The sequence below is a fragment of the Scatophagus argus genome, chromosome 4, assembly GCF_020382885.2.
Source record: "Scatophagus argus isolate fScaArg1 chromosome 4, fScaArg1.pri, whole genome shotgun sequence".
Lineage (NCBI taxonomy): Eukaryota > Metazoa > Chordata > Actinopteri > Scatophagidae > Scatophagus > Scatophagus argus.
The window spans coordinates 16,547,020-16,560,394 of record NC_058496.1 but is presented as its reverse complement, the minus strand read 5'-3'; the positions used below and the strand labels follow the sequence as shown (position 1 = coordinate 16,560,394).

At 38.9% G+C, this 13,375-nt stretch overlaps 1 protein-coding gene across 1 annotated transcript; it reads left to right on the top strand.

Moving 5' to 3' along the window:
* Positions 1-1,457: 1,457 nt before the first annotated feature.
* prodhb (proline dehydrogenase (oxidase) 1b) lies at positions 1,458-12,435 on the top strand. Its single transcript, XM_046385510.1, has 14 exons — positions 1,458-2,042; positions 2,985-3,193; positions 5,283-5,317; positions 5,406-5,543; positions 5,776-5,840; positions 5,940-6,056; positions 6,381-6,448; positions 6,806-6,887; positions 7,467-7,559; positions 8,111-8,257; positions 8,695-8,870; positions 9,807-9,905; positions 10,026-10,114; positions 11,164-12,435. Exons 1-14 carry the CDS (start codon positions 1,698-1,700, stop codon positions 11,352-11,354), a joined length of 1,854 nt encoding a protein of 617 aa, XP_046241466.1. The 5' UTR covers positions 1,458-1,697; the 3' UTR covers positions 11,355-12,435.
* The last annotated feature ends 940 nt before the right edge of the window (positions 12,436-13,375 follow it).

Genomic DNA, 13,375 nt, shown 5'->3' with positions numbered 1-13,375 from the left:
TGTTGGGACTTTTCTAAAAATATAGATGAGTTCTTTAAGTTGCACAACTAATGGGCACTGTTATCCATGAAAATATTCCATGGGTGAATTGTGTGTCCTGCAATTACTATACACTGTGCATGCATAAAATAATTTGTTGTGAAAATTGTGCTGAAAAGTATATTTACTATATATAAATACTCAGTTACTTGTTGCTTACATGGCCACCATCTGAAGGCAAGCTATGTGGCTGATTTGTGTGGATATGGTAAACTAGCCCAAAAGTGGCATTTGCTTTAAGTAAAAGCAGCCATGCTACATTTGACTTAATTACAAATAAATGAACAAACCAGTTTGTTTTATCAGCTTAATCTATGAGATTATCTCAAGAAAATTTGCTACTTATAAGACAGAAGTTTTTATCTTTGTAAAGCAGTCATAATCTCAAATCCCACAAATGGCTTCAGTTTAAGATCAGAGGGTGGCAAAACAAGCCAGTTTTACTGCGATAACTGGTACGGGAATGATCTGCATGTTCAACTAGAGACTCCAGACTCCTGACTCCTGTTTCTTTAAATGGTTTTAAACTCAGAATAATGCAGTAGTCACTGCTGGCTGCAGGTTCTTCAATTAACACATACCTAACAAAAAGATAATAAATAAATGAATAAAATCATGCTCTGCTGTTGTTGTCATGTAATTAGCTCAGTGCTGTCTTGGCTAAGTCTTACTTGTTAAACAGCTTCTAATCTTATTGTGACTTCTTAGTTAAAGGTCATACATATTTTTATCTTTACTTCACTCACACAAAATGCACCCTTTCAGAGTGTGGCACATTTTACAGTCTATGTTCACTTCAGTCTCATATATTCTAGTTAATCTATCTATCTATCTATTTATCTATCTGTCTGTCTTGCTGAGGTATACGTAGTTTTGCTAGCAAGACCTATCTTCACAATGCCTAGTTAAAATACTGTTGTGTCATTAAATCAACAGCAATGCAACATATTTTTTTTTCTTGTGGTGAAGGTGAAGTACTCTGATATATTCATACTTTCACTGAGTAAAAGTAAAACTACGCTGTAAAAATACTAAGGTTGCAAATTAATGTATGCACTGCCACATGTATACATACATATATATGTTTATGATAAACACATAAACATACATAGTGGCTGCTGAGTGAATTTAGTGAGTAAATTCATCTCACAACAGTGGTTATCTGATTCAAAATAACTGGCAACTACAACTGTTTAATAGCTACAAATACCCTACTTTTACTTTAACTTAACTGAATAGAGTAAAAGTACCACAAATTTGTTCTTAGGCTCATGCTACTTGAGTACGTATTGCCTACTTTTGTCCTTCCATAACATGTTAGCATGAATTTTACCCTTTAGCCATTATGGTAAAAAAGGCCTATTTTTTTAAAAAAAAAGAAAGAAAGAAAGAAAAAAATCGGCCACGCCAAAAAAGTATTGTATCCCGAGGAAAATGCATGCATACAACGAATAGTGGAAGAGGGTGTGCACCTGTGGAACAAGTTTGGGAGTGATAAACAAAACTGCTGCGTCACAGGTTTATCCACCAACCAGGTGATGCTAAAATGACTGTTTGGCTTCCTATCTGTTCCCTCTGTGGCGCTGGCAGTTAGTATCTGTAAGGCTTGCGGTCTATTTGATTTCACCGCTAAGCAGACATTAACTTCCTCCAGGCTGATGTTTTATATCAAACCCGTGCCAGCCCTGACACGAGGAGGGACGAACATTCTCTTCAAATGTTTACAATCGACCGTTTCCTCCTCCTCGGCGACCCAGACAGAGCCGCAGAAAGAGGTTAGCAGCCGCGGCCGCGCTCAACATGACACGGCACGGTCTGAGTGTGCCGGACAGCCGAGGAGACGAGGGGGAGACGGCATCACCACCGCTGCAACTAATGAGATCTCCGTGGACTTCGACCATACACGGGAGGCTTATAAGAGCAAAGACTCATTAGAGCTGCTCAGAAGTTTGGTGGTTTTTAAGCTCTGCTCCTATGACTTCCTGGTTGATAAGAATAAAGAGGTAATGTTGCCAACCTGCCGTCCGGCCCGTCATTAACATCTAACCTTTGTTTGTTAATGGGATTTTAGTTCAGTTGACTGAATGGTGGCAGCATGTTAAAGATTAGCCTTACTGTTGACTCTTATTTGACAGGATAGCTTATATGGGAGCACAGAAAGCAAGATACGTCAAAACACATGTCCAAACTTCAGTTGTCATTACAGAGTAATGCAGCGTTAACCCTCTCTTCAAAGATACAGCTAACTCTATTTGTTTATCTATATACTGATAATAACTGGTGGACATGCTGTAACTTGAAAGGCCTTAATTTGCATTCCAGTTAAAGAAAACCTCAAGTCAGCTTCATGTCAAAACTAAAGCCAGGCCTAACTGTCTGCGCCTTAGGCTCATGTGAAACACCCACCACTCAAATTACAACTTGTTTTTCCAAGTGAACCTCTTGGAAATCATGTTACATAACACATGCCAGAGATGATCGTGTCAGATCACTAAGGTGTTAATGTTCATCTGGTAACGTTAATACACAGATTATAAATGGACCGACCACAAGATATTTTCCATTCATAAAATTTCTTCCAGCCCATGTCATTATGTGCAGTATTACAGTGCTTTAATAGATTATTCCTTCCACACTTATCCCATCTTCATTTAATTACTGGAACTCAGTGAAGCTTTTCTTCTGGTATGGCTCGGATCTTCAGCGTATCTGCAACGTTAAATCCTTTGTTTCGTGTTTTAGTCTTAGATGTCATTTATGGTTTTTAGCTCAGGGGTATGCACATGATTTGAATTCCTTTGCTTATGCAAGATCATCGTGTGACTTTTTGTAAACCTGCTTGGACTGGAACATTACACTTAGTAAACATCATCATAAAGAAAGGTACATAATACACCATAAAAAAATCAAAAAGTGTTTATACTCTACTATCCCTTTCTGCTCAGATAATGGATCTAGGTAAGAAGATCCTGGGACAGAAAGCCTTTGACCAGTTCATGAAGATGACATTTTATGGCCAGTTTGTAGCTGGTGAGGACCATGTAACCATCAGACCGCTTATCCAGAAGAATCAGGCTTTCGGTGTCGGCTCTGTCCTAGACTACAGTGTGGAGGAAGACATCAGCCAGGAGGAGATCGAGCAGAAAGAGATCAAGTATGAAAGTTGTTGCTATACATTTCAGAAGATATTACATACAAAAAATTAGTAGAAATCGTCGGTGCACAAATATAAAATAAGTTCAGATATATTTAGTAGAATTTGTATCAAATCTGTTTTAATTATCTAATGTAAAAAGACCTCAAGACAGAGTTTTTACCAGAGTTTATATTTCTTATTTCCTTGCAGAGTATTTTCCCCTTGTTTGATGTCCAGCAATGGGTTTATTTTAGGGAGCCTCATAGCCAGCAAGTAATTACTCTTTACAACATGATTTGTTGGCTCAGTCATGGCCCCTTCTTGTGGATTGGCTGGCTGGCCAGAATTTCTCTCTCGTTAGGAATCCTGTCACATGAGTGGCACAAGGCAGAGGCTATCTGAGCTGTCAGCTGATTGAAACTGGATGACAGTACAAACCTCATGCAGAAGTTAGCTATGTTACTTAAGTTGTAGATCTGTACATTCATTGAAATTGAATTGCCAGTCAAATCAGTGAACAAAATCACAATATTTGTGTGTGTGTGTGTGTGTGTAGTGTATACATAAGTGAAAAAGACAAATGCACTTGCCAGATTTACTTAGCTAAGGTGTGATACTCAGCCCAAAAAGACTGACCTTTTTTTCTCGCACACAACATTGCTAGGTTTGTAAAGGTCAGATGTAGTGAATAAACAAGGCTATTAGGCAATATATTTAAGTATTCAGCATTTAAGTCTGTTGATGGAAAATGGCAGCTTGCTGCAATACCAGTGCCAGACAGAATGTCCTCTGTTATTGTTATATTATGTTATCACATTCTGTAGGCTGATAAAGCTCCCACTCAAGTGCTTTGCTGTGACTTTTTCGACCCTTTGTGTACATACTCAGTGTTTTTTTTTTATACCTTATCACTAGTAACAAGATATCTCTGCACAGCTTTGATATACTTTGTCTTGGGGATGCCAGCTTGGAAACATCAAAAGAAGTATCAAACCTTAGCCTAGAAAGCTTTTGTTTGGTGAACATACACCTGCAAACCATAAAGCAGGAGCACAAGGCACATTAAGCCAGCTTGATCTCAGACAGCAGGCTTTGACAGGCACTCTGGTGATCTGTCAAGATAGCAACAACAACATTAGTCAGTTTCTTGCAACGGAAGGAAGATATAAGGAACAGAGTCCTGGGTTGATGTTGAGAGCATTGTACTTGATATAGTGTAAAGCTTCAGTTGTGTAGGCCTTTTAAACTTAAAATTATATATGCCTGATTTCACATAATACTGACATTTTTGTAACAAAAGCTACCAGTAGCTAATTAATGGTGCCAGTAATTATAGAAATTCTCTTAAAATGTTTTTTTTTCGTGCCAGAAGATTACCAATAATTTTACCAAATTACCAAAAATTTGAATTTTCGGCAGCGAAACACAGAAAGCATTCAAAACAGAATGTAAATAATGCTGCTGTTAAAACTGGATGCATAAGATGAGATCAGTTTATGACTGTGACTTAAAATATTTCAGCGGAGTTCCTGAAGTTGGCATCTTCCATCCATCAACTATCTATCACCATTTGTCCTTTGCACGATGGCAGTTGACAGCTGACAGGTTTACAGTTTACTGTTGACTGACAGATCAGTTAAATGACTAATTGTTTCCACCCTAGTATTTTTAGATATACAATACAGTTTCAGTTAGTATCAAATGGATTCCATTTCAGCTAAATCCAGATAAAGTAATGCATAAAGTAATGCATTATTACTGTTAGAACACTGTTTGAACACTGTTTAGCTTTGTGGCTTTGCATTCCCCTGTCCCTGATGTCAGCGTTCTTCGTGTTTCGTCCTCTGTTTGGTTACATGAGCTCCCCAGTTGAGGCGAGAGTAGGTCAAGTGTGATGTGATGCTACAGCCGACCTCTCTGTATGGTCAGCAGGCTGGCAGATCAGACACTAGAGACAATATCAGCCCGTGGCATTTCAATGCCACGAGGACAAAACGTTCGCAGAAAGAGTGCAGTAACTTAAAATGCCTGTGATTCTGATGAAACTTACGTTTTAATGTTGCCTAAACACAGAGAAATTTATCCATTTATATTTCTTCTCATTTAGCTCATGTGTATCCGCTGCAGAGAAAGAAAGCATAGGTAAGCTGCCTCCTTGTGTTCTCATTTGTGGACACAATTTATGATGTAATTAGAAGTAATAGGCATGCAAATTTGTTTTCATCCCAAGGCGAGGACCACAGAGGGAAAAAATATGAAGCGCACAAACAGTTAAGGGACCCTCATAGGGGAGTGACTTATTTCTATGCTGATGAGGCCAAATGTGACCAGCATATGGAGACCTTCATCAAATGCATCAAAGCATCTAGTAAGTAACCTGAAATTAAACTCCATCTATGATGCAGCTTTACAGTGTGGCTGTTTTGCATGTTGTGTCAAAGTTTTAACTCCATGCTGGCTCTAATGCTTTGATGTTTTCTACCAAACAATGCATATATTGCAATTTATTACATGCAGCACTGTCTCGAAGTGTGGATTTACCACCCTGTTAATGTTTTGGTCTTTACATCATTTTAAAAATAACTCCGTTCCACCTCTAGGTGGGAGTTCAATGGATGGTTTTTCTGCCATCAAAATGACTGCTCTTGGAAGACCTCAGTTTCTGGTAGGCACTACAGTTGTGATTAAAATGTCAGTGCACCAGTTTCACTGATACCTTTGCTGAAGGGGTGTGGGGGACTCACGTCATGCTTTTGTTTTAAAGCTCCTGTTCTCAGAGGTCCTGGTGAAATGGCAGCGATTTTTCACCTTCCTGGCCTCTCAGCAGGGGAAAGATGGCATGGAGGCCTTAGAGCAGAGGCTGGAGCTGAAACAACTGCAGGTGGAGTTTTTCCTCTTCTGCTCCACTCTCAACTTAAATTTTAGTGGTACATGTGGTATAATGTCACATTCAATGATACAGATCATCTTTGCGCTCGTATTTCATGTAGAGTATGGGGATATTATTGCTCCAAGTGCCTTATTTTCTTTTTATTTGTGATTGTTAACTGCTGTCCTGCCTGTACAACATCCATTGCACGTCTGTGTGTGTGAGGGTCTAAGGGCAGAGGATGTTGCTATGATGTTATGCAATGCCCTTTGAGACAAACAAAACAAGTTGTCTTGTCTTGTCTTATTTTAGATTGTTGTGTATGTTTTTGTTTAGGAATTCCTGACAAAACTGGGTGCAAAAGGTGACTTCTTTGGCTGGTTTAGTAAAGAAGAATCTTCAGGGTAAGCAGGAAGACAAATGGATTGCAGTTTGCAAATTATTTGTTTAAAACAATAAGTAATCTGATTTTCAAACATCTGTTACTGAAAATTGGTTGCAGAATTAAAAAATTTCCTCATAATATATTAAGACCTCACAGGCAGAATAAGATGAAATACAGTATTTCAGTCACACCATCATGTGTGAATTAATTTTTAAGAACATGATCTGTTTCAGACTGAGTAAAATAATTTTCTAAAATCTGTATATTTTATTTATGTATATTTATTACATGTATATTTATTTTTTATGTTATATTTTATTTTTATTTTATCGTGCTGTACTCTTGGTGCTGTACTTTCTACCCTTTGCCTTGACAGTACCATAGACATGCTCGACTGGAACAGCCTAATTGCCGACAGAACAAAGATATCGGACCTGCTGGTTGTGCCAAATGTAGAGGTCAGTAGCTTATAATACTGAAAGAAGGAGATGTTTCCAATAAATGAATAAATACGGTTAAAAGAATTGAAATAGAAATAGAAGTAAAATTCAAGTCCCAAACTCATTGGTGACAATAACTGAGTTGCTGTTTGCTTTCCCAGAGTTGATGTGTGTACAGTTTAGTGCAGGCAGGAGACTGTAAGTCTCAGCAGTACCTGATTTGGACTGCTGTTTAATTGGAAGCAATTCAATTAAATGGACTACAGTTGTCTGTGTCTGTGTTGTACCCTTATTAATGTGTTAATGTCCCTCTCATGTGAACAAGCTGACAAATTCATCTCAGAAAAATCTGACGGCAACTAAAAGAAAAAAAAAAGCTGAACTAAATCTGCTGTAATCTAAAACATTTTACTAACTGACTGATGCTGTCAGGAAGCCCTTGTGATAATGTGAAGAGTGTGGGCAGCGTATCCTCGACACTATCTGTTGACCTTGGACAGCTGAAGGGTGGATAAGAAGCAAGAATAGATGTCTTGCTGTGTGATGTTTGTGTCATTAGCATCTCGTGGTGCACGCTCTGTTGGGTTGTTTGTCCAGTTAGGTGAGCTGGAACCACTACTGAAGAATTTCGCCATAGAAGAAGAGAAGCAAATGAAGAGGATATTAGAGCGCATGGATGTTTTAGTCAAGGTAAACACACATAAACTACAATGACCTACCGCTGTGCACAAATATACACACACTTTGTAGCAAATTGCATTTGTTATTAACCTGCAAGGAGTAAGCACTTAGAGTTTAACCAAATGTGACATTTTTATTAGTCATATTAATGTTTATTATGCAGATTGTCACTACACTGCTGTGGCATATTTACTGCTTAAACATGTCACAGCATTGTAGTGATAATTCATAGTAAGCTGTGCTTTCCTGGTTACTGTGATATTTTCTTGTGCAGCATCTCACAGTCTATTATGTGTTTTATGCTTACGCAGTACACATGCACTAACTAATATAAATGGATCTTTTTCAAGTCAGTGTCTAATGTGTTACTATAATACAACAGTGCTGTTTTTATTGCAGTGCTGCAAACCGCTGTAAGCCCAAGCACAATAATGAATCTATGGTTTATATTAAAGTCACAGATAAAGCAAGTTTTATTCAGCCTTTTTTAATTTTTTTTTTATTAAACTATTGCACAGTTTAACACTTTCAAGTGATACGATGCCAAATTAATTTGACAGCATGCCATGGAGAATGGTGTCCGTTTGATGGTGGATGCAGAGCAAACCTACTTCCAGCCAGCTATCAGCACACTGACACGGGAGATGCAGAGGATCTATAACAGAGAAAAGCCTGTCATCTTCAACACCTACCAGTGCTACCTCAAGGTCAGAATTCACACTTGGCAAAAAGGAATGTGAGATAAAAAGTGTAAATTATGTGTATGCAAACAAAATATGCAGGCACTATTCCTACTAAAAATACATCACTGTGTTAACACCGAAAGAATTCTTCAGCAAGTTCTCAGCATGTTGCTTTTTTTAGTTATTTATATGGAAATAAATAAACTCATGTCCTGTTTTTACTGGTTGTGGAAGTGATATAGAGATGTGTCAGTGTCTGTCCACCTGCCTTGTCTCCCATAGTTTCCAAATTTTCACTGGCAAGTAATTATGGCAATTTTTTTTTTTTTTGGTTGTAAGTATAATGTCACTATATTGTGCTGTAACATGTCTTTTGTCTGTATAATCAATGATTTTTTTTTCTCTAAATGTCATTAATCTTTGCTAAAGAGTGAATCGTCCTCTCTTTTTTTGCTCTGCAGGAGGCCTATGACAATGTAACTTTGGACGTAGAATTGTCTCGACGTGAGGGCTGGCATTTCGCTGCCAAGCTGGTGCGTGGAGCCTACATGTATCAGGAGCGAGAGAGGGCCGAAGAGATTGGTTATGAAGACCCTATTAACCCTGATTATGAGTCCACCAATAGAATGTACCACAGGTAATGGACTTCTTTCTTTGTTTATTAACTTGAAGAGTATCCAATTCTGCCTATGCAAAGTTTGATCTTTTCTAGCCAAACCAAGCTTTTTTGTGACGATGTCCACCGTTACTCTAAAATTTTGCTAATAGCGAACAATTTAGAGTTAAGTGTCATCCAAAGAGACATCACAGGGAAACAGTATTTTTACCTTGTGTCACTCCAATTTTCCCATGTGGTTAACTGAATTAAACTGGCCATCTACTAGGCACAAATCTACTGCAAGGGCCAGCACGGGGAGATTCTGGGTTCAACATCTCATGTCAGCGAGCTTCCACCCTGCTGACTCGTGCAAGTTACTGAAGCTCCAGGCTTGCTGTGTTGTAACAATTTTCTGACATTCCCATATCCAGGCAAGCTCAAAGAAATCACCCTGTGGAGATCAATATGTTTTGTACAAAAAGAGGAAAGGCCACCCTCAGGCAATCAATTAGATTTTGAGGTAAACATCAACACAGGACAGACAGAAAGTTTGGCTGATGGGCTACAGCACAGCATGAGGTGGGATTTAGAAATATATGGATGAGGGTAAAGTACATATATATTAACACAGCTACACTGGATGGAAAGCAGAAGGCCAAAGTCCTTCCTGCCTAAGTTTAGATTTCTGGTAAATATATTCAGTGTTTAGGGATATTTGTACTTTTTAGTTGAGTAAAGATAGTCTTGCCCCATACAATAAATCTTACATGCTAATGAGAGTAATTTGTTTGGATGAATTATGAAAGTGTAAGCCACAAATATGCACAAGGTATACTACATGTTATATATTTTAATATTTTATAGTATAGTTTAGGATAAAACAATTTTGGTAATTCCCTTTTCACAAACAAATGTTCCCAGTTATGTCAAAGGCAATAACACATATATTGTCCTCCTCGTGTGTGGTTGTAAAAGGTGTTTGGACTATGTGCTGGACGAGATTGCTCTCAACAGAAATGCCAATGTGATGGTCGCTTCCCATAATGAGGACACGGTGAAACACACCTTGAGGAGGTATGGTTTCAGTTCCATCCAGACACACTGTGAAAAACTGGTTTTTGTATACAGCTCTGAATTTGTATACGCCAGGTTATTTATGATGTAAGTTTCTCACTGTCTCTCTCTCTCAACCAGAATGAATGAGCTGGGCCTCTTACCCACAGACAACAAGGTGTACTTTGGTCAGCTACTGGGAATGTGTGATCAAATCAGCTTCCCATTGGGTGAGAAAAGCACACACAAACACTTTCTAGCTCAACGGCCGATCTTAGTTCAGCCTCTGCAGGATAGGTTTTCGCCGCCCTCCCCTATAACTCTTGCCTGTGTCTTTCGGACTTTTTACCTCCACGTATACAGGCCACTTGGGCTGCATGAAGTGCACAGGGTGAAGTCGGTATGCAGCACGTAACATGACATATGAACTGAGACAGCTCGGTATTGACGAGCTGTCTTAACAAAGCGCCACTGATGGCTCTTACCGCTTTGTTTGTCAGCAAAAGACAGACACTGCAGCGGCAGACTGTTGCCTATCAACATGAGGCTTAAGTTGAAACCGCCTCATTGATGTAAGCAGACACGTGTGTTTCTTTGCTGTCGAGGTGTAGTGCAGTCAGTGCTGTGCATTTGAAATGATGGAAAAGTTGGTTTATGAGATAAAGAGATAAAGTAAAGATTTCTCCACCCGTTGGTTTGTTTTTTGGTTTTGTTTTGTTTTCTTGGTGGCGGTATCATATAGCCAGTTCCTATGATTGTTTTTGGATATGCTTTGCCTCAGAATGTTTCATGTCTTTATTTTATTTCATCATTTTTTGACATTTTATGAGTGATTGTGGATTAGTTAAAAGGACATTTATTTCAACAGAGCCTGAATCTGACAAAACAGTCGCAGTATGTGAGTCTGACTGTCAGACAACAGCAGCTCTTCTAATTCAAATGCAGCAGACTGAGGGTGTCTGTGCAAATGCAGGAAACTTTCCTGATTGGACGGACTGCATCAGTCTTTCAGTGAGGCAAAGTGGTCGAGATGACATCCAGCTGTAATTTGCTGGCTAGAATTTGTCCAGAATAACCTGTTAAAACTGTAACAACTGAAATTGGAACTAGCCAATCAAAGATCACAATTTGACGATCTCTTCGTGAAAAGGCACTCATGGTATTTCACATAAATAGAGAAATATTCTAATCTAATCTAATCTTTATCATCTCCATCCATATCATTCTTCAAAGCTCCTTTTTCTTTTGTTTTCTCCCATCCCATCCACTGCAACCACAGGCCAGGCAGGCTTCCCAGTCTATAAGTACGTCCCCTATGGGCCGGTGAATGAGGTGATTCCCTACCTGTCTCGGAGAGCCCAGGAGAACCGAGGCTTCATGAAAGGAGTCCAAAAGGAGAGGGAGCTTCTGTGGCAGGAGCTGAAACGCAGACTTACCTCTGGGGAGCTTTTCTACAGACCTGCGTACTGAAAACACAGAAGAAGAGACAAAGAGGAGTGTGTCAACGTGTCGAGTTTTCTTTTTTTTTTTGTTTTGTTTTTCTTTTATCTTCCCCGGTTGACAGCTGCGGCTGTGGCTGTCTGTTCCATCTCTACCTCTGTACAGCTCTCCCTGGATGTACATCTCCAGTTCTATCCTGTCCTGGTGTTTCAGTGCTGATGGACTGTTTCGGTGTGTCACTCCCTTTTTTCTGTCTCCTAGCTGTTGTTTTTCTCCATTCTGTTGCTCTCTGATCTTCTTCATCCATTCCAGTGTTCACTGCCCATGTTCTCTCTTTTTCTTTTCCTTAGCCACCTCTGCATCCATAAGCTTCCCTTATTTTGTGTTCTTGTTGTCTATTGAGCTGTGGTATCCATCAAATGGGCATCTTTACTGCTCTGAAAGGACTCCCTTAAATGTCAACGAGACGCCGAGCGGGCATCTCTTTTTATCACCATATTTATCTTGGAGAGGGACAACAATAATAAAAATAACAGGCTTGATTTAAATGATAGTAAAGGAAACATCAATATTCTCCTCCTATATGTTTTTTTGAAAGCCACACAGTCCCCAGAGGAGGCTTATCTGTACTGTATATGTGTGTGCTGTGTTTGAGTTTGTACTGCAGGTTTAAAAATGATGCTTGTTTATGAATCAGTAAGAATGTATAAATGGTTCTGCACAGCATACACCCTTTTTCTTAAGAGTGCAGTGCTTTTGTTATTGTATTCACTGGAGGAAGTTATATTGTTGATCACTGAAGTGTTACGAGTATTCAGTGAGGGAATCTCATTGTAACAGGGACACTTGCAAGTCTGATAGGTTGTGTTTCTGTTTTGTTTTTTTTTTTGGACATAAGATAATATTCAAGGGAATGATGAGACTGATACCTTTTGGTCTCATTGTGATCCCATGGATTCAAAATGTGCAGGTGTGAATATGTTTGAAGAAGGTAATTGCATTTCTTGGTTTTATATGTCTCACTTTATGGACCTGTGAAATTGCTAAATGAATAAATATAATCATAATATTAGCAATAAATCAGAACAGTAAAAGTCTGTTCCAAACTTGTGTAAAAATGGAAAGTGTTACTGACTGATATTGTAGCTGTGAGCTTTTCGGCAGCTTGAGTTGTTTTGAGTTTTAATTCTGCCACATCTTCCCCTTGGCTATTGATGCACAATTGGTATTTGAGTCAGAGGGCAACCAAGCTTCATGATAATTATGGCCTTGTCATTTCATGAGAGCATTCAGCGCTCTGTAGACCATCATTTAATTACCCATGATGCTACGCTCAATACAGATCACAGAAATTGAATGCATTAATCATTAGTCAGAAGAAACTTTAGTGGCTGTTAAGTTTTATTGAGGCAAAGCACCACAGAGCTGTCATTGCTGTTGTATCGGTTTAATTAAGAATCAAGTCTACTTTTGATGAAGATATGCCTTTGGGTATACATTTGCCAACAAATCCCTTCTCACAGGACACCAGTTTTCCTGGTTAGCTTCAGCTGCAAGGACACGTTATAGTGTGAAAAAAATCTTGTTTTAATTCAAGTTCCAAGTCAGTCAAAATCTGCACGTGCTCAGCATATTTTTTTGGACTTATCCCTACATTAAGCACACAGGCATGTAATAGAGTCTGCCAGGGCTAATTTACTTTACATAATGAATGTTGACTTTGCATTGTGCAAGATGTGAAGGATAGCCTACCTAACTATTTTTGGGAGGCTTTTGGGCTCCTTGGCCATTGGTTCTAATCAGTGTTTGTGTACCAGTACATGAACTGAGAGTAAGGAGTATGGTGGGTTTGAGATGCCCTGGAGTATCATGCATTTTTATCTTTTGACAGCAAACAGATTATTGGCTTACACAGCTCACAAAACAGAAAACTGACATTTAATTGAACAGCTGTAATCATACCTTTAGTAGTGAGATGATGTTTAAACTTTAACTCACTGAAGGAGAAATAATTCTGCAATACAGTGCATCCGGAAAGTATTCACACCGCT